The sequence below is a fragment of the Carlito syrichta genome, unplaced genomic scaffold, assembly GCF_000164805.1.
Source record: "Carlito syrichta isolate Samal-C Ts95f unplaced genomic scaffold, Tarsius_syrichta-2.0.1 Scaffold304318, whole genome shotgun sequence".
Taxonomy (NCBI): domain Eukaryota; kingdom Metazoa; phylum Chordata; class Mammalia; order Primates; family Tarsiidae; genus Carlito; species Carlito syrichta.
The window spans coordinates 96,488-117,999 of NW_007248414.1; the positions used below are offsets into that span (position 1 = coordinate 96,488).

The 21,512-nt window shown below is 40.9% G+C and overlaps 1 protein-coding gene across 1 annotated transcript in view; it reads right to left on the reverse strand.

The window, feature by feature from the left end:
- Positions 1–21,512, reverse strand: part of ATG7 (autophagy related 7) — a 148,762-nt gene that overhangs the window by 95,253 nt on the left and 31,997 nt on the right. Inside the window, exons 2-7 of the mRNA XM_021713167.1 lie at positions 19,766–19,931; positions 19,225–19,279; positions 11,075–11,192; positions 9,088–9,165; positions 5,424–5,540; positions 3,797–3,946 (exon numbers count right to left, since the gene is read on the reverse strand). Of these exons, the coding sequence (XP_021568842.1) occupies positions 3,797–3,946; positions 5,424–5,540; positions 9,088–9,165; positions 11,075–11,192; positions 19,225–19,279; positions 19,766–19,925 (678 nt within the window). The 5' untranslated portion in view covers positions 19,926–19,931. The remainder of the gene's footprint in view (positions 1–3,796; positions 3,947–5,423; positions 5,541–9,087; positions 9,166–11,074; positions 11,193–19,224; positions 19,280–19,765; positions 19,932–21,512) is intronic.

Below are 21,512 nucleotides of genomic sequence, written 5' to 3' on the forward strand. Positions count from 1 at the left end.
TATTCTCAGAGCACAGGGAAGATGATAGTCATGTTTCATTCTGGGAGTGAAATGATCAAATCTGCACATTTTCTTCTAAAGAAAAATGTGAGGATGACACAGGGATGGATTGAAGAGAGGCCATACTGGGCATGAGGAGACTTGTAAGGAGGCTGCTGCAGTGAAGCAGATGAAAGACAACGGTAGCTGAGATTGAGAGGGGTGGCAGAAGAAACACAAAGGCAGCCAACTGAACATGAAATCCACAGGACACGGGGGTGGTAGGGACAGAGGTGTCCAGCAGGATGCCCAGATTTCAGGCTCATGTGACTGGACAGAGGCAGCATCATTCCAAGACAGTGGTGCTGGAGGAGGACCCGCATTGGAGCAAAGGTGATGAGTTCAGTGAGAATGTGCTGAAGCAGAGGTGTTGGAAAAGGCCAGCAGGCAGTTGAATGAAGCGGCCTGGAATCCAGCAGGAGGTTCAGGCTGGAGGCAGAAGATTGAGTCACTTGTGAAGAAATGGTTCCTGGAGTCCTGGGCACAGTGAGATCACCCAGAGGAGAAAATAGACTAAAAAGAGAGAAGCCCAGAGGGATTCCAACATTTCTTCATCTTACATGTGAAGATACAAAGCACACAGAAGAACAGTGATTTCTCAGAGTTCAAACTGCTGGTAAGAGAAAGAGGCAGAAAATAAGAAGCCAGAGCACAACTGCAGGAGTTCATACTAAAAAGAATGCCTATTTTTGAAAGAACAGGGTGAAAACCTTCAAGGAAATGTCATAATTCAAAGAATACTAAAGGGAAACTGCAATTATGCTAAAGAGAATGAACTAGGCTAATGCAATAAAATCAAGTGATGTCTAGATTTTACAGAAGTCATTTATTTGGGTTTCTGTTCAAATCATACTTCCCCTGCCCCCTCCCCTGAAGCCCTCCTTGATGATACCAGTCCATAAGGATCTCTCCTTCCTCTCAACATCCTCACATCATGTGCCTCTTAAATGGCTGGCATTACGCTAAGTGTTGGGGATGCAGACTGGGGTAAAACAAGGCTCTGCACTGAAGCTGTTCGCAGGCTGGCTGGGGATATGTGATGGGCAGAAAAACAAGCCAACGAGTACTCTGGAGCTCAGTCAATGCTAGGAGGGAGGCTGCTACAAGAACATAGAAGAGGAACGTGAAAATCCTGCACAAAATCCACCAGCACTTCTCAAAGTGACAAATCAGAAAGGTGGGTAAGGCACTAGCCAGGTGATAGAAAGAAAACAGAGAGAAAGGCACATCTGAAGGCAGAGAGATGGGGAAAAGCATGCAGTATTTGGAGGGTATAGGTGTAACCAGAGCACAGGGTGCATCTTGGGAATATCAGATGAGGCTGGAGTATAGGCAGGATATAGAATCAAAAGGGCCCTGAATGCCAAGCTAAGGAGTTTCAACTTTACCTTGAAATCAATAAGACCTGTAGAAGGGTTATCAGTAGAAGAGCGGCACAATCAGAAAATGCATTTGGGCAGCAGTGTGGTGGAGAAATGGGAACATTGAGAACCACAGGTAGGAAGGCCAACTAGAAGACCATGAAACTCCTAGGAGGCCATCAAGCTGCACAGCTTCTGGTGATTCTTTCTAGAATAATATAGGGCATAGCCAAACAAAATAACACCCACATCATTTCTTTGACCCTTATCTCCCATTACCTGAATTTCTAGGTAGCTTTCCACAAGTCAATGTCTTCATCACCCCTTGAAGACCTTAGGTCGTGTGAGAATGGGTTTAACTATACCTCCCAACTTCTTGTCTATAAGTAGGTGCTCATCACATACACTGATTAATCCAGGCTTTCCTAAGATACAACCCTAACCAAGTGAAGGCCAATGTGCCTGAACCGGGCAGGCAGCTGGTCTCAGGGACAGGATACTTTAGAGGAGACCCTAGAGATCTGTTCAAAATATGCTGCTGTTGAAAGAAAAAGGAAATGGCTATATATTGAGAACCTGCTATGTGCTGGGCATTGTATTCACATTTTTATGTTTAATCCTCACAAGACTTTGTAAGAAGTAGTACCACCATCATTTAACAGATAAACTAAGGAGAAGAAAGGTTATGCAGTTCCCAAGATCACAGAGCTACCAAGTGGCAATGCTGACTGTCAAATCCAGATTTAGTTAATTCCAGAGGTCAAGCAGAGACTGCCTCCACCTGAACAATGTGAAAAGGGAATGGTAGAAAGGGAATGGACTTTGGAATCAGACAATTCGGTCATGTGACTTTGAGTCTTATTTTTTTCCAATAGAAAAATGTAGATCCTAGTAACACCTATTTCACAGTTATAAAAAGTATGTGAAAGTGAAAGCACTTTGTAAACTTAATTGTAAGGTACTCTGCCACCTGTTGGTATTTTGTTAGAGGTATACTTTGGAGGAGGACCAATGATTAATCACACACAAGCTGACCTACACTTGCTTTCAAACACAAGCCACTGCATCCTGCCTGCTATTCCATTAGGACCACACACTAGACTAGACTTTAAATTATTAATGTAAGTCTTACTGCTACACTAATTTAGCTTCAGTTCTATGAAACCTCCTGGGGGAAAAGAAAAATTTTAATAAAAATTCAATCCTCAGTCCTCAATTTAAATAGGGCTTCTTCTGAAAAGTAAAATACTAACGTAGATGATTTTTAAATATGACTTAAAAAACAACATCCTAAGTTCAGGTTAAGGAATAATCAGACCATTAAAGGCCTCTCTTTTTCCAGTTCTGATATATTCACACGGCTATTGAAATTATCCCACTGATTTTATGACTTCGTAATACTCATCAATCTTTTATTTGTAATTCATAATCTCCTGTATGGCTAAGGAAACTTATTACATAGCTGGTCACTTCTAAAATACACTTTACAATACTCTTTCATTCACTCAGAAGAATTTTTCTGAGGGCCTCAGATAAGTACTAGATGCTACATAAACACAGAGTCACAAGACATGGGCCCTGCCCTTTAGGAGCTTACCGTCTACTATGGCACAAAGAGGAACATGCACAAGGTACTTGACCTGTAAATAAGGATCAGGGAAGAAGCACAGTGAGCTCAGATAGGAATGCGTCATCTGTAGCCACATCCATGAAAACGCTTCATGGTAGAGGTAGAATTTCAAGGAGAGAGAGAGTTTCTTAAGGTTTTAACAGAAGAATATGTTTTAGGATGATGATACAACATGAAGAAAAACAAAAAAATAAAAAGGCTCTAGGTATATTTGATTGGAGTGGGAGAGTTTAGTAAAAAACAGACAGGCTTAGCTGGAGCAATGGTTTATGAGGAAAATAGTGGAAGATAAAGCAGAAAAGGAAGACACTAGTAGGCTCTTGGATAGTGATATAGTCAATGTGAGTAGTTTGAGGAAGATTTTTCTGTAGTGGTTTTGTGCGAGATGGAAGTAAGAAGATTCTAACTGTATGGCAGTGAGATAATGAGGATCTAAACTACCATGGGAGCTCTGGGAATGTAAATGAAAACATAGATGTAAAATACATTAGGAGAGAAAACTGAAAGAACTTTAGTTTTAACAGGAAGTGAGGAATCCAAAATTACTCTGAGATGTAACACAGCTAAAAAATCTGGAGGAGCTGATTTGAAAATGACAAGGGAGTAGGAGAAGGTAGAAATAAAGTAAGTAGGATATGTTCTAACACATCCTCTGGAGGGCTAAGGAAATCTAAATGAGTTGGAATTCTGCAGTGGTCTATCATAACATGAACTTCAGTTTTGGTTTTTTACCAGATAATATAATGATACTCAAAGTTTGTCTGACCTTTGTTCTTTCACCTTGGAAGAAATCACTGTAGTGTTTAAGCAAGGAAACCAGCACCATGTTCTCATCGTACTTGATTAAGAAGTAAGGAAGGGCTGTGATGTGTTCTATTTGACAAAGATCATCATATGCACGCTCAAGGGCTTGAATCTGAAAACAGGACACATAAAATTATTCTCTAGACAATGACATACTTATTTCTGGGCTAAAAATGAACATCTAATGAATTAAAGCCGTAAATGACTGATCACAGTCCTGTTATTCTATTACAGCAAATGAACATAAAAGTTCCCCCAAACAATACCACTTAACTTTTATGGACCATTTGCCAGGTGCACGGTGGTATGGCTTAGACAGGCACACAGAGACATTTTGTGGTACAGCATGGTGGTTCCCTAAGCTATCAATCACAGAGATTTAGAGAGGTAACTAAACATTCTTTCTCTTCAGTGATAACCCAACATGAATCTACTGTTGACAAATTTTACTCTGAACCTTTCCATAATCCTTAACAGTTCTACTGTTATTATTCACATATCGTACAATTCACTCATTTAAAGTACATAATTCAATTTAGCTTTTTTTTTAGCATGTTCATGGGTTTGTGCAACCATCATTGTGATAATTTTAGAATATTTTTATCCACAATAAAAGAAACTCCATACCTGCCAACAATCAATCCCCATCCAAAATTCTTTCCCCCCCCTTAGATTTTTTCTTAGGAAATTAGTTCCCCAAAACCACAACCTTTGGGGTTTTTTTAAAAAGCAAGAATGACTGTTCTATGGCTTCAGTACTCAGGGTTTCAGTGAATAATGTGTTTCATGAATTCAAGTCATCTTGAGGCCAGGCTTGGTGGCTCAGCCTGTAATCCCAGCACTTTGGGAGGCCAAGGTGAGTGGATTGCCTGAGCCTGCGGGTTGGAGACCCACCAGGGCAACTTGGTGAGACCTCATCTCCACAATAAATCAAAAATTAGCCAGGCATAGTAGTGCGTGCCTATAGTTCTGGCTACTTGGAAGGCTGAGGCGGAAGGATCACCGGAGCCCAGGGGTCGAGGCTGCAGTGGCTAGGAGCATGCCACTCCAGTCTGGGTGACAGAGTGGGACTCCAACTCAAAACAAAACAAAACAAAACAAATCATCCTGATAATCTTTGCCTGAACAACAATCAGAATTCTCTAGTTTAGGGTCTTTGTTCTACCAGTCTGATTATTTCAATTGCTCTTCTGGGGACTATCTCTAGTGAACTTATTACCCTTCTTAAAATCTTGATTCTACAAAAAATTAGCCTGGCATAGCAGCATGAACCTGCAGTCCCAGAGACTCAGGAAGCTGAACAGAAGGATTGCTTGAGATCAGAAGGTCAATGATGTGGTGAACCATGATTGTGCCACTGCTCTCCAGCCTGGGTGACAGAGTGAGAACCCAACTCAAAAAAAAAAAAAAAAAAAAAAAAAGGCTTTACAAACATTTTATAAATAAATCTGCTCCTATTACCCTCTTTGGAGGATTCCACAGCTACTTCCTCTTCACCCAAAGAAATACCTGTTTGTCTTTGGAATTAACTATATGACTGCTGCACATTCAATCCAATTTTACCTGCATTTTGTTTTATTTGTTGATACCTGTTTTGGTGAAAACCGTTGACCCAAACTCACTGGTCCTTGAATGAGAGGTAAACTCTCTGGAAGACAGAGGGCAGGATAGCAAAACCAATAGTAGAAGTGGTATTTCTTTAGATCCTAGAATAAAAAATACAAAATAGAGTATTAGAAGAGCATCATTAAATTAAGTTGAAATGCATCTTTTTTTTTTTGAGTTGGAGTATAGTGGCACACTCCAGGTTGGAGTGCAGTGGCACACTCACGGCCACCCCAGCATTGACTTGCTAGGCTCCTGTGATCCTTCCACCTTAGCTTTCCAAGTAGCTGGAACTACAGGTGTGTGCTACCACGCCAGCTAATTTTTTTGAATTATTGTAGAGACAAGGTCTCACCAAGTTGCCCGGGGTTGGTCTTGAACCCGCGGGCTCAGGCAATCCACTCGCCTTGGCCTCCCAAAGTGCTGGGATTACAGGCTGAGCCACTGAGCTCTATTAATGGAACTTCTCAAAGTTAATTAAGAGAGTAAAAGTTGTTGCACACAAAATATGTCCTCTCATCAAAGATTCCCACCTCCAACAGAACTGATGATAAAATATAGGACTTTTGTCCTGATCCCAAAAAACTCTCATCTACACACTAATCATATAATGATAAAAAGTAATATATTTATTTACTACTTGTTAACAGAAAATGTGCACTGAGTAATTGACATTATTTTCATCATTGCTTAATATACAAAACCACCCTGGGAAGTAATTACTAGTATTCCATTTTACAGACAGAAAGTTGAAGCTTAGAAAGGGATAAAGAACCTGAGTGGCCCAAAAAAGATGGTAGGTGGCAGAGAGGTGATCAGAGAACTATGCTTCCAAAGCTTTTTCTGCTGATCATACATACTCAACATACAATCTGTGTAGGTACAATCTCCAAGCACAGCTACCATTCTCTTCACCAGCAAGTAAGTAAAGCATGTTATCAAGGAAGCTGGGCTATTCACATATCCATACATGCCTGAGATAACAGAATGTTGCTTTTGGAAATGCCTTATTGGTGAAATTCAAGTCAACAACTACTAAGCCTTTGCCATGTACAAAACAAAAATGAGACACTCTGATAATATGATGAGCAAGCACCAATCCCAGCCATTAGGCAGCTCACTTTCTGCCTGGAGCGGAGATGAAGTGAATGTTTGATTAACTGTAAGAGTCATAGAGAGGTTATAACTTGTAAAGAGTACGGATGATGGAAGAGGTTACATCTTCAAGGTATAGTTGACCAACCCCCAACTAGGGAAAGTAACCCAGGGAAAGGATCCATGAGGCTGTCCTTGCTACTGTTCCCACTCAGGCTGAGGGTGCTTTCCTCTCAATTCCTATAGCATTTAGATCCTTAATCACTCATGGTAGGTCCCAGACACATTTTTTATCGAGATATAATTCACATACCACAACATTCGCCATGTTAAAGTGTAGTTCAGTGGGTTTTTAGTATATTGACAAGGTTGTACCACCAATACTACGAATTCTAGAATATTTTCATCCCCTAAAAAGAAATCCCACACCTATTAGCAGAAACTCCCTATTTCCCCTCCCCCATCCCCAGGCAACCACTAATCTATTTTCTGTCTCTGTGGATTTGCCTATTCTAGACTTTTCATATAAATGGAATAATACTTGCTGATTTTAAAAATATATATGTACATACAAGCATGTGTCCAGATTAGAAAGTCTAGTAATTATCATTTCTTCGGTTTGCAGTTCTGCTACTAATTGATCAACTAGGAACAAATTCCCTTTTCACAGTGGCAAAACAAACTGCAAAATTGAAATTAATGAAGTGTCTAGTCCTTTGGGCCCTAAAAACAGCAGAAAGGAAAGCAAAATCACCTCCGGAGATTATTCTCTCTTCTTTGGACTTAAAGGATTTGTCACAGCTGATCTTTAGTAAATGGTTAAACAATCCAAGATGAAGGACCTCACAAATTCTAAGAAGTTTTATCAGGTCATCTTCAAAAGTTAAAAGGCTTGAGTTTCTTAGGATTATTTTCAGGATACAAAGAACGTCAATTAAATTAAATGTAAAACCCTTTGCATCTGAAGATTTTAAAAGACAGAGACTTTTAATTTTTTTAAACCTAGGCTAAGAATGCTCAGTAGAAAGGGCATCAAGGCCAACACACATACTGACTCTACGCAATATCTTAAAACTTTAAAAGCTAGTGTTATTTTTCTTATTAAACACAAATCATCAATATGTTCTACTAACAAGACCTCTTGGTCCAGAAAATGTATTGATGTTCAAGTAACTAGAAATCTTTAACTAGCAATACATAAACTTTATCCTAGTAGAGAACCTACAAAATTACTCAAATGTATAGGCAAATTATTAATGCAAAATTGCACCCAGTAATCTGACAATAAAATTTAAACATTTTTTCTCTCTTCCTCACTATTACATTAAAAAGTATTATAACTTGTTAGAAGGTGTGATCATTATAGATAGCCACCCATTGGTATAGACTTGTTTGATCCCTATCATGCCCTCTTTTTGCCACAGGAGGCAGCATTCAGGAGAAAAGTTGTGTGAGGTAGAAGAGATAAAGGTAAGACCTACAACTTGGCAAAAAAAAAAAAAAAAAAAAAAAAAAAGGTGGGGAAGAGGATTCATATCCAAAGCTGATGATGCTATGGTGAAACAATACATTTAATACACAGCAACATTAATGTGTTTATATGCCCACTCCAAAGAACTTATTCTAAAAATAAAATGAGCCTGCCCATCCCTTTCTTATAGTATTATGATAAAAAATAAAGTAAATAAAAAAATTAAATGAGCAGGAAAAAATCAATATGGACAATATTGTAATCTTGTCAATATGCTGCAATACTTTTTATAATAGTGAATACTGGAAACAACTTAAATGTACAACAGGCATCACACACTTGACAGAAAATTATACCAGTCAACATAATCTTAGAGGATATAAATTAGTTGTATACACATATACACACATACACCTGCACATGTCTGTGTGTGTGTGTTTACATAGCTGGGATCTCTACAATCAACCCTTACCTTTTCCCTACTTTCCCCCTCACCAAGGTCAGGTCCTTCCCTTCAGTTCCTTACCTCTTCTCCCCTAGGCAGCAAATTTTATTCTAACGTGATTTATTTTCCTCTTCAATGCTGCCATAAATGTTCATTTTAATTTGATTTCACTTAACAGAAAACATTTTTCCTTCTTTAAAAAACAAAAACAAACAAAAAACCAATTGTGTGGTCAAACCTCATAGTGTGATCTCTTCTAATCTAAAAGCCCCTTTCCCTTATTTGGATGGACTGAGCTCTGCAGGACTATATTTAGCAAAGATGTTAGCAACGCTGAACTCCACTATTCCCTGAATTTGACTTTGTTATGTCCTGAATAACAAGAGTTGGGTCACTGTGTTACATAAACTATGCATCTACTGCCAGAATGATCAGTAGGGATAAGTTGATTTAGCATCAGTAACAGGTGCCAGCACTATCTGGCCATTAATAAAATGAGCGTTTCTTTAACAGTGAAAACTTAAATAACATAGGTAACAGCTTCAGAGAGAGGAGAGCAGACTATTCCACTGGTACACTGGGTTGAACTGGGGGAACTTTTACCAGTCTCAGTACAACGGAGAGCCCATTTACTTACTGCAAATGTCAAGAGGAGGAACTTATTGAGGAGCACAGGATTTTCAAGAGCAGCACCCGATTTTATGGATTCCCATATCTGCCGGAAGAAGAAAAGCATCAAGGCAGGTTACTAGGCATCTCAGAGCTTCTCACTCTCAAGCCAAGCATGGAGCTGAAAAGCTTCAAGCTCTTCTACAGGCCCAGCACCACTTATCCAGGAAGTAAAGTGGGTCATTATCTCACTCTGCCCACTTCTTGCTGTCTCTCCACCAGCTATATTCCCTTCAATGCCTGAGCAAAGGGAGAGATACCTCCTCTCAGCAGATCTCAGCACAAATGAGGCAACCATTCTCATGCATTCATGATTCCCTTCAGCAAATATTTACATATTGTCTACTATACACCAGGCACATCAGGGTTACATCAGGGTTACAGAAATAAAAGACACGGTCAGGCCCTACCTTCAAAACACAGTCTAGAGAGTGAGACAAGCATAAATATACAACTTCAATACCATGTAGGATTTGCTGTCACAGAAGTATGTAAAATTTCTGGGAGGAACTGTCCCCAAACTCAGCTGGGGAGGTGGGAAGACAAAGATCCTGGGAGGGGTTTTCAAAGGATGTGATTTGAAATATGCACAGGGTATTTCTTAAAACCTTATTTGAGATTATCATGCCCAGAGAGATAAAGAAGGGAGAATAAACTTCAAGTCTATGTATACTCAGCAAATACTGTGACTAGGAGCAGAAGCCAATGCTGGTCAGCAGCTGCTAATCACAAGATGTTTTCATAGCTAAGATTAGTTGCTAAACTTTGTGTCGCTAAGCAAGACAAAACAGTAGCACCAATAATAACCATTCCCCAAGTATGGGTGGAAGAGGGAAATAAGCAAAGAGAAGTAAGTTCCTGTTACTAATATAATGACTCTGGAGGAACTGGACCATTGGAGAGAGACCCCCACTTTCTGATAAGCCAAGGAAGCATGAGGTGGGAACTGCTAGAAGTCTGAGCCCTGGTCAAGGCATGGGATTCCTGTGGGAAGCAACCTGCTTTTTTTCACGATGACTGAGAACTAACCCAAATCTTTGGAGACTCCCTATTAAACGTTCAGCCAACATAGGAGGCCAGGAGCAGTGAAGCCACAGATCAAGAAAAATGACCATCCTCACCTGAGTCACAGCAGCATCCATCCTGAGGGATGTGAGGGAAGCCTGCCTCAGGACCTGACCACTGCACCAGTGTAAGTAAGACTTCAGTGTTTTTTAAAACTAATGCAAAGACTTCTCGATTAAGTGGGTTAGAGAGGACTAGGATAAACTCTCCTCCCACATTTTAACTCCTCACACTAATTCAGATGTGAAGAAGCAAAGGAAAGACATTCCAGGCAGAGAGAAGATCATATCCCAAGGAGAGAGGAGAAAACAGAAAGTAGGTGAAGGGAGTTACACATGGTTTGCTGTGACTGAGTCAGAAAATGTAGGGGCAAGAGTGACAGGACTGAAGGTCAAAGAGGTCAGCAGGGCCAGGCCAAGGATAGCCTTGAAAACCAGATGATGCAGATTAGATCTAGCCCTGAAGACACTGGAGACACTACACAATAATCTCCTGTAGCATCATGATGCACATAATTGCCAAGCCTCTTCAAGGCACAAGGAACAGAGCACCCCCAGGCATTCAGCCACAGGCACATACACTTAAAGAGCATCTGGCTGCTTCAAAAGGCTAATTGGAGATGAGCAGCAAACCTGACTTCTAACCTCTGCCCAGCCATGAAATTCCAGTTTATTCCAGGAGACAGTCTAGATGTTTCTCTCTGGCCTTCCTACCAGCACAGCAGGGGAGAGCTGGGAGTCTTTCTCTGGGGATATAAATAAAAGTCCACATATATCTTCAGGCACCTATTACACACAGATTCTGCCACAGACTCATGTGCCTGATCAGAAACTCTGTACCTGCCAAGATCACAGAAAACATGACCCATACATCACTTTTTCCCAGCTAACCTCATTTGCTGCTTTTTCCAAAAGGAGCTTCTTATCTGCAGTCTTGAAAGACTCAAGCGTGTTGGTGTTATACAGTGTCCCAACAGCTGGGCAGCAATGGGCTGGGGTGGGAGCACTCCTAAATACGAGAGAAACACAGTTAGCCAGGCACAGCTGGGACTCGGAGAGCCAGGGACAGACAAAGCACCACAGTATGGTGGGAAACAAAGGGTATAGCTCTGTAGGGCAAACAGAAGACTGACTGGACATTTTTTGGACAACAAATTAATATTACCAGTCAAGGACTAAACAACAAGCACCATCCCCCATTCCTCAAAAAAGCCTATATATTGCCTTTACCCTAATATCCCAGTATGCTGCTCTTCTACTACTCTTCTAGCCCAAAAAAGTTCATTTCTTATTTTTTTTTAATCCTTTGTCATCTTCACCCTAAGAGGGAAACATTATTTATTGAACCAGGAACTCTGCAGGGTTCAAATTCTCACAGAAGTTATTTTCCCTATTAAACGCTATTTAAACATTTAAGAAACTTGCCTAAGGTCACATAATAATAGGCAGAGCTTGAATCTTAAACCAAACCAAAAGTAGCTGACTCCAAAGTACTGTGCTGCCCACCTCTGCTCAGACCCTCCTAGGCTTCAAGGCCCTGCTCTAATCTCTCCTCTTCCAGAAGGCCATCATCGATGTCTTCTGGTAAGAGTGGCACATGAAACAGCATAATACTTTAGAGCATTTTCAAGAACGAGAGTCATATTCCCTCAACTGGAGGACAGCAAGCCCCTTGAGGGCAGAGTTTTCTCCTAACTGACCTAAAGCTCCAAACGGGGCTTTACACAGAACTGCTACTGAGCAAACCCCTGGTGGTTGTCATAAAGACAAAACATGTTCCACCTGGGCTACTTGTCAACCTATCGTGCCCCCAGTTTACACACTCTACATTGGCTCAAAGGCCTCACAGTCCTCAGAGTAATCAAAGTCAGGAGAAAAGAAGAACAGTAGTTTCTGCATTCAGATGTGGACAAATCTGGCCTCTTCTATGAAATTATAAACTTGTGTTTCAGAGGTTACAGATGCTAAATGAAAATATTCACTTCATCAGTAGTCTAATATTGTTGTCGCTTACAACTCATGGAAAGAGAATGCATTTTTACTGACTGCATTGATGGTAGCTATATGGTTTTCATTCAGTCTGTGTAAAATTGGGTTCAGGAGGCTGAAGGAGATCTGAACCTAGAACAGGTATGAAGGGGTGCAATGAGAGTGGAGGGCTCAGTCAAATGCCATCTGTAAGGTTCAAACACCAAAGTTCTGGGGAAGAGCAAACTTTCAATTGGAGTCTTCCCTGGGGAGCTATGAGTCAGCAAATCACAGGTTGTTTGTCACCAAGCTCCTTCAATAAAAGAATATTTTGAATCTAGGTGAGAAGAGGGTATTAGATTGTCTTTAAGAGAAAGGGAAATCACAAAGGGACAAGATGAAGCCTAGAAGAAAGGAGAAGGAAGCAGAACAACCGGTAAACTAGGCTTTCTGCATTCAGACTCGGTATTATGAATTACTGTTGAAACAGGATGCTGAAACAGAAGGAAGGATACTATGATCTATTTGGACACAAGCACTGAGGAGGAAGGTGCCCTTCTTCCTAATATCCAAATGGCCCAGGTGTCTGAGAGCCATGCCAAAGCCTCACTCTGAGAGGAGAGAAAACTACCTCCCAAGAACTCAAGCAGCTGCCAAGATAGCTAGGCTCCAAGGAACAACGGCACTTATGCAAGTTAATTAATGAGAACAATCTAAAGTTTCATAGGAGAAGCATTTTTCAAGACTAAAGTTCCACCAGGGGAGGTAGACAGAAAAATGAATTTTAAAAGTGATAATGAGAGGGAAAGGGCCTGAGACTTGGAGACAAGAGATTTAGTTCAAATCCTGGTCCTGACACTTATTAGTTTAGTTTCCTATGATTCCATTATATAAAATGTCCAAAATAGACAAATCCTCAGAGGCAGAAAGTAGATTCAAGGTTGCCTAGGGCTGGTAAGTAGGGAGAAGGGGGGATGGAGAGTTACTGCAAAAGGTTTATCTTTTGGGTGAAGAAAATATCGAGGAATTAGATAGCGACGGCTCACAAGTCTATGAATCTACTAAAAACCACTGAATTGTACATTTTAAAAGGCTAAATTTTATGGTTAGTGAATTGTATCTTAACATAGCTGTTAAGAAGAGCATAAATCTTCCCCATATACTAAAGCCAATAGTGAAATCTCAATGATATATATACACTATCTAGGTAAAAAATGGATCTCACAAAGGCCTGAAGCCTGAGCCTGCTTGGGGACGTTACAGCTAAACAGCTGGCCTTCACTTCGCCCAGTCTCACAGTGATTACTCAGCAAAGTACTGGGACTGCTTTACTCCAGTTATTTCACATGAGCAATAGGCTGGCAGGTGATCAAAATGGAATAAATCCTGGTTGGTCTTCATACCTGGAGGAATCTTCACACACATAACTTCACATGCCCATGGGGACCTTTAGGAACCTAGGAAGTCACACTCAGGTGGGAGGCATGCTTCCTCACCTCCTGATTTCCTCAATCAACTCTAAGTTTCTGTTTGTAACATCCTCTAACAAAGTCCACTCGCATCTTTCCATCAACTGAACCACTTCCCATCTTGACAGCCATGCATGTAGACCACTTGTAATTCAATTCAACAATTATTTGAGCAATTAGTCACACACCAAATATGTGTTGGGCGCTAGCAATACAGTTAAGAACAAGATAGACACAGTCTCTGTCCTGCACAGATGACTATGCATAACTCCTACCTCTTTCCTTTTTAAGTTCATTGAGGGCAAGGATTATGACTTCTATTTGTTTAATTAAGTCCAAATTGAGGCTTAGAAAAGACAAATATTTCTTATGACTAAAGACAAATATCCTTAAGGGAAAGAGGCCCACAGAAGTGTTCCTCATTCAAATGTCTGACATTCAAGGTCCAGGAAAAGGAAAACTTTTTTTTTTTTTTTTTGAGTTGGTGTCTCACTCCATCGCCCAGACTGGAGTGCAGTGGCACGCTCCCGGCCACCGCAGCCTCGACCTGCTGGGCTCCAGTGATCCTTCTGCCTCAGCCTTCCAAGTAGCTGGAACTACAGGCGCGCACTACCATGCCCAGCTAATTTTTGATTTATTGTCAAGATGAGATCTCTCCAAGTTGCCGGGGCAGGTCTCCAACCCGTGGGCTCAGGCAATCCATTCACCTTGGCCTCCCAAGGCGTTTAGGATTACAGGCTGAGCCACCAAGCCCAGCCTGGAAAACTTTTTTTTTTAAATCAGTTTCACATTGCTACAGAGATTATCAACCAAAATCTATTTTCTTTTTCTTCAACAAAAATAGCACACATATTTGGGCACCATATTTCCCAGTCTTCCCTGCAAGACAGGGAAGACCATAGGCTCTCCCCAACAGAATTTGAGTAGAGTGACTCATGTCCCTTCTAGGGCAGGGCCTTTAAAAAACTAGGTATTCTTCCACCTATTTCATCCTGGTTCTCCTTCCCCACTCATCTTGTGCTACCTGAAAGTAACAGCTCAGTCTTCACCAGCACACAAAGGCAAAAGCTCTCAGGGATGATGGTTCCATGAGATGGAAGAAAACTGGTATGCCAGCCCTGGACAATTAAGTGGGCAAGAAGTGTTTGGTTTCTTACATTTTGGGGTCTGGTTCAGCAGTACTCTCTACCCTAGACAACGTGCTCCAATACAAGACAGTTGGTGCCTGATAAAATACTATCTAACTGACAATTCACCTAACACAATTTAGAGAACAGGATCCTTGTGCTACTGCTGGCAAAGATCCATAAGGCTCCCAGGGACTCAGAGTAAAAGGGACTTATCTGGTGAGAAGCAAAAGCTGAGATATACTCTTGGCATCTATGAGTGATTACTAGGCTTGTTAGCTCTTAAACTGTATCTTATTCCAGTCTGTGTGCCCAGTGCCTAGCACATTCTATTACTAAGACACAGAGCAAGCAACTAATAAGTATTCCTAAAATAATGATTACCTGTCCACATTTATTACAGCACCAAGCATACCACAATGCAAATATTTGTCTTCTAGCTCTCTCTCTCCTACCACAGAGGAGCTCTGGAGGATGTATTTCAAAGTCTTCGTATTCCTAATACCTACACACCCTCCACATTGTAGACATTCACTTTTTTATGAATAAATTCATAAAGACGTTCTCTTCAAATCCATGCAAATATATCCAATTAAAACAAAGAATGATAATATGAAAATAATTTGAAAATAAAGAATCATGCCTTCTGAGGAACCCCAAGCACTTTCATTAAACTTCCCAGCCATCCTAAAAAGGAGGACTCAGAAAAATCACAGATTTTTAAAATTGAAAGGAACATGAGGAGCCAAGAGCCTATTTTAGAGATAAGGAAACAGAAGCTGACAAATCCAAAAGGGCTTATCAAGGGAGCATAATTAGTCACAGATCCGAGATCCTCTGACTTCAAATCTAGGGCTATTTTCACACACTAGGAACAACATCTTACTACTGCTTACCTCCCCACTGTTTACCACAGTGCCTCACATATCGTGGGTATTCAGTGATTAAAGGAAAAAATAAGACCTGTGAAATCAAGCGATTGTGTGAAAGTTATAGCTGTAGGATCATAGATTATTTTACCTGCTTCAATCAAGATGTCTGGATTTCTGAAATTAAAGATGCTTGAATTGTGTACTAGGATCAAACCTATAAACATTTTTTCTCACTGTTCCAAAGAATAAAATTATTAAACTCTTAAAAAACAAATAAACAGGCCGGGTTGGTGGCTCAGCCTGTAATCCTGCGCCTTTGGGAGGCTGAGGTGAGTGGATTGCCTGAGCCCGCGGGTTCGAGACCCGCCTGGGCAGGCGAGACCTCAACTCTACAATAAATCAAAAAATTAGCCGGGCGTGGTAGCATGTGCCTGTAATTCCGGCTACTCGGAAGACTGAGGCGGAAGGATTGCCAGAGCCCAGCAGGTCGAGGCTGCGGTGGCCGGGAGTGGCCACTGCACTCCGGTCTGGGTGAGAGTGAGACTCCAACTCAAAAAAAAAAAAAAAAACCCAAAAAAAAACCAAATAAAACTTCAGTCTAATATCAGGATAGAGATAGGAGTAAGACTGGTTTGTGATGAATATTAGCTTCTCCAGACTGCATAATAATCAGCCTGCTGGCCAGGCATGGTGGCTCATGCCTGTAATTCCAGCACTCTGAGAGGTTCAAGACCAGCCTGGGCAACTTGGTGAGACTTCATCTCTACAATAAATCAAAAAATTAGCTGGGCAAGGTGGTGCACACCTATAGTTCAGCTACTTGGAAGGCTGGGGTGGAAGGATCCCCTGAGTCTAGCAGGTCAAGGTCGCAGAGCCTGTGAACCTGCCACTGTACTCCAGCTTGGGCAATAGACTTTGACTCAAAAACAAACAAACAAAAAACCAGACTGCTAATATTCCCCCTTCACCATCTTCAGACAATTTAATGCTTGTACATATCCAGTATTTTTCTCCCTATATTGTAATTGCTCCAAAATAAGTTAATTTTGCAAAACAGGAGATAGATTACTAGGATTTAATTTATTTTGACAAGTAATCACAAGGGATTTACAATGGAGCCAGAAAGCTACAACAACAAGAAACATCCACATATGCATTTTTAAAGATACAAAGACTAGGCGGGTGTGGTGGCTCACATCTGTAATCCCAGCATTTTGGAAGGCAGAGGCAAGAGGATTTCCTGAGCCCGGGGAGTTTGTGACCAGCCTGGGCAACTTGGCAAGAGCTCTCTAGCAATAAATAAAAAAATTAGCTGGGTGTGGTGGCACACACCTGTAGCTCCAGCTACTCAGAAGGTTGAAGTGGAAGGATCACCTGAGCCCAGCGGGTCGAGGCTGTGGTGGCCGTGAACATGCCACTCCAAACCAGTCTGGGCAAGAGTGAGACTCCAACTCAAAAAAAAAAAAAGATACAAAGACTAACATTGTTTTAGATTTATGTTATTTATGTCTGCAATTTGATTGACATAATGGAACAGAATGTATTGATTTTTTTTTGAGATTTCTTTTTAAAAACTTAGGGACACTTTATTTTAAAGTGTCTAATCTTTGACTACTACCACTTTCAAAAGCCAGGCAAACCTTACAAAGACCTCTTCACCTTCCCAAAATCCTCCATGTTGACACTGCTGAGGCATAAGAAAACAGAAAAAGTAATCCTCACTGTAGTCTAATTTTTCAGCCTTCATGGTTTCAGCCGCATCTTTTTGTATAGAATTCAGTTGAGAAATGATGTAATCAACAAACTCAGTGATCCTTGTATTGAACTCTAACCTCTGTGCTTCTGACATTGTTGACCTTCCTCTTTCCTTCCTGAAAGCATTTCCTTCTTTGGTTTCTGTAATGCTATTCTGATTTTTCTCTGACAACCCTTGTGTCCTTTGCTAGCTCTATATCCGCTTTCCCCTTCCTAATCAGGGCCATTCACTACTTGTGCCCTTTATTCTTCTTATCCTATACAGACACTCCTTGACTTGCCATGGGGTTCTGTTCTAATAAACTCATCATAAGTTGAAGATATTGTAAGTAAAAAATGAATTTAACATGCCTAAACCACCAGACATCATAGCTTAGCCTAGTCTACTTTTTTTTTTTTTTTTTTTGAGTCAAGAGTCTCACTCTGTCGCCCAGGCTGAAGTACAGTGGCACACTCGGCCACTGCAGCCTCGATCTGCTGGGCTCAGGCAATTCTTCTGTCTCAGCCTTTCAAGTAGCTAGAACTACAGGCACACGCTATCATGCCTGACTAATTTTTGTTTTTTATTTATTGTAGAGACGAGGTCTCACCAAGTTGCCCAGGCAGGTCTCGAACCCCTGAACTCATGTAATCCTCTTGCCTTGGCCTCCCAAAGTGCTGTGATTACAGGCTTGATCCACTGTACCCGGCCAGCCTAGTCTACTTTAAACATGCTCAGAACATTTACACTAGTCTACAGTTGGGCAAAAGCATCTAACACAAAACTTATTTTATAGTAAAATGAGTATCTCGTGTAATTTTTTGAATACTGTACTGAAAGTAAAAAACGAAACGTTTGTATGGGTACTCAAAGTATAGTTTCTATTGAATATGTATCATTTTTGTACCATCATAAAGTCCAAAAATCATAAGTCAAACCATCGTAAGTCGGTGACCATCTGTATTCTCTCCCTCTTGTACAGCCTCATGATCTCCTTCACATGGATGTCTCCCAAATAAGTCTGACCCTCTCTCCTCAACTCCGGCTCCTTCAGGACAGCACTAGTGGAGACTGTCATCTGGAACGCAACATCTCCTAAACCAAACTTATCTCCTCCTAAAATTGCAGCCCCTTCCTGTTTCTACAGAAGACAGCAAAATCCCCATAGCTACTCAGACTGAATTTTAGAAATATACTTTTGAATACATTTTTTTTTCTGTCACCCCTGCTTTCTAAATTCAGCTAGGTGTGATTTTAGGCAAGCCATTTTTACATTTCGCCCCATGGTTTTCGCCTCTGAAAAAGAGAAAAGTCATACCTGGTAGTTCTGAAAGAACTATGTTTATGAAAATGCCTAGTTAGTTAAGTACTCTCTTTTCTTCAACAATTTCCCATAGCTTCCATATAAATAAAAAAAAAATTCAAGGACATGTCTATTATATTTCTTTGTACATCCCCATAATGCCTTGCACAGTGGCCTGTATACAGCTGTAGCCTGATAAATGTTCTTTGATTGATGCCCATAGACAAGCAACTAAAGGAGTAAGTCAAGAGGTCCCAATAATAGATTATAAAGTATTAACTACAATCAAAATCAGAAGGGTTGTTATCTATGTCTCAATCAATCAAGATAGTACTTGGCACCAAATAGGCTCAAATAAATATTTTCTGGAAAAATGAACCAGATAGGCCTAAACATCTAGCCATCTGTCTCCATGGGAGATACAAGAAAATCATGAGGCACTGATTACTCACTGAGAACTTCCCAAGTTCCTCCTGTGGCCCACTCATGAGGGAAATGAGAAGGCTCATTCCTTGCCAAAAGGAAACAGTGTTCTTTACCTTAGATTTTGAACAAATAAATACTCACATGTCAAAAGCACTGAATTCCAAGGTTAAGCGAGCTGGCAGCCCAGCAGAATCACCTGGACAAAAGCATTATCACATTTTCACTTACAAATCAGAAATAGCAGCATTCATAACAAAAATGTTTGTGAATAGTGTTGTTCTCTTGACTGAGTCCAAGGTGCCCCATCCAATTTCGAATTATCTATGATACACTGATAACGTATATACAGATAATGGCAGAATGTGACAGAGCTCTTGTGAATATAAGAGATTTGCTGAGAATATAAAAAGAGTCAATGGAAAATGATATGTTCAATCTCCTCCCCCAGCAATGCTAAGTAATCGGTATTACTTGGATTAATAACATGGGTTTCTTTTCCCCACAAAAGGGGGAAAAAGAAGAAAATGAACTTAGTTCAAAATTCAGGAAGCAAAATAGCAACTAGTGAAGAGCACTGATTATAAAAGACAAGGGTATCCCTTTCTAAAGGAAAACTGACATTCTACTGGAGGACGGAGAAGACAACAGAAGATGATGGAAGATGGAGTTTTCTATAACCTACCATTGTAGTAATAACCCTTAATGTCCTTGGGAGCTTCATCCAGCCGATACTCATTCAGCTTCTTCTGGGTCAACTCATGCCAGAACCCAACATCCAAGGCACTGCTAAAGGGGGCAAACTGCAGTTTGGAGAGTCCAGTGTCCCCCGTGGTTGCTGCCATTGCTGCCTACTTCAAAACAAAACACAACACAGCAAACAGCACATTCACACAAAACTTGGTGAGAAAGAACATTTGTAATAAAGCTTAATTCAAACAAACAAAAAGGAATGAGATGTGTACAGGACACCTTAATTCACAACTTTTCAAAAAGTTGTAGTGAAAAGCTCATAACATATAATTTACCATCTTGATTATTTTGGAGCATACAGTTCAGTAGTATTAAGTATATTCACAAAGTTGTGAAACAGATCTCTAGAACTTTTTCATCCTTTAAAACTGGGACTCTGTAGCCTTTAATCAACAACCACCCATTCCCTCTTCTCCTAGTCCCTGACTCCTTGAGTCTGACTACTTTAGACAGTTCATATAAGTGGACTAACATAGTATTTGTGTTTTTGTGACTGGTTTACTGCACTTAAGACACAACTTTGAAAACCATTCTGAATAATTTGCCAATGTTGTCAAGTTTAGTCTCCTCAAGGCCCAAGTGATTTTTCTTTTTTTTTTTTTGAGTTGGAGTCTCACTCTGTCGCCCAGACTGGAGTGCAGTGGCCACTCCCGGCCACTGCAGCCTCGACCTGCTGGGCTCTGGTGATCCTTCTGCCTCAGCCTTCCAAGTAGCTGGAACTACAGGCGCACGCTACCACACCCAGTTAATTTTTTGATTTATTATAGAGATGAGGTCTCGCCAAGTTGCCCAAGCAGGTCTCGAACCCATGGGCTCAGGCAATCCACTCACCTCAGCCTCCCAAAGGCGCGGGATTATAGGCTGAGCCACCGAGCCCGGCCCAAGTGATTTTTCTAAGTAATCATCTCTGCTTTAACTTGTGTGCATCTTTTTTCCTTATCGAGTCAGTCTGACTGATACACTAGAGTTATTCCTTCTTTGACACAGACATAGTCTCAGAAGTTTTTGCCATCCTGTGTGGTCCTACAGAACTCCACAGGCTCAAAATCCTAAGCCTTGTCGGTCAGAAACATAGCAATCCAAACTGTCAGAATTCTGTCTGCATGAGAGCAGTGCTTGAGCACCTCCAGCTGAGGCAGAAAATGAAGGATAAGTCTCTCCCCACTGCCCACAATGTCCGAATTTCTTTGAAATCTCACGTTTTATCTCTTCAATGTATGGAAAGTTTGCATTTTGCCACAATACATATTTTAATATTTCGTTTCCCATCAAATCAACAAATAAATCTGACATTCCTGGCAATCATGCATGTGTGTGCTATAACTTCCTATAACCCTGGCACACTCTCAGGGGTACACATACCTCATCCTGAGAAGCACAATACTAGAAGAATCTGGCAGCTCCAAAAAGCACAAATCAATGAGGTCCCTTCACTTTCCATCCTAATTATCTCACAATCAGACATCAGTATTTCTGCAGCAGAACATATGCATAAATGGCATCCATTTTTAAAAAGACAGTTTACATGCACTCATAAAGGTTTTGTCTGAGTTTTATGCCAAGACTATTAAAAAGGTTCAGTTTTCAGCCGGGCTCGGTGGCTCAGCCTGTAATCCCGCACCTTTGGGAGGCTGAGGTGAGTGGATTGCCTGAGCCTGCGGATTCGAGACCCGCCTGGG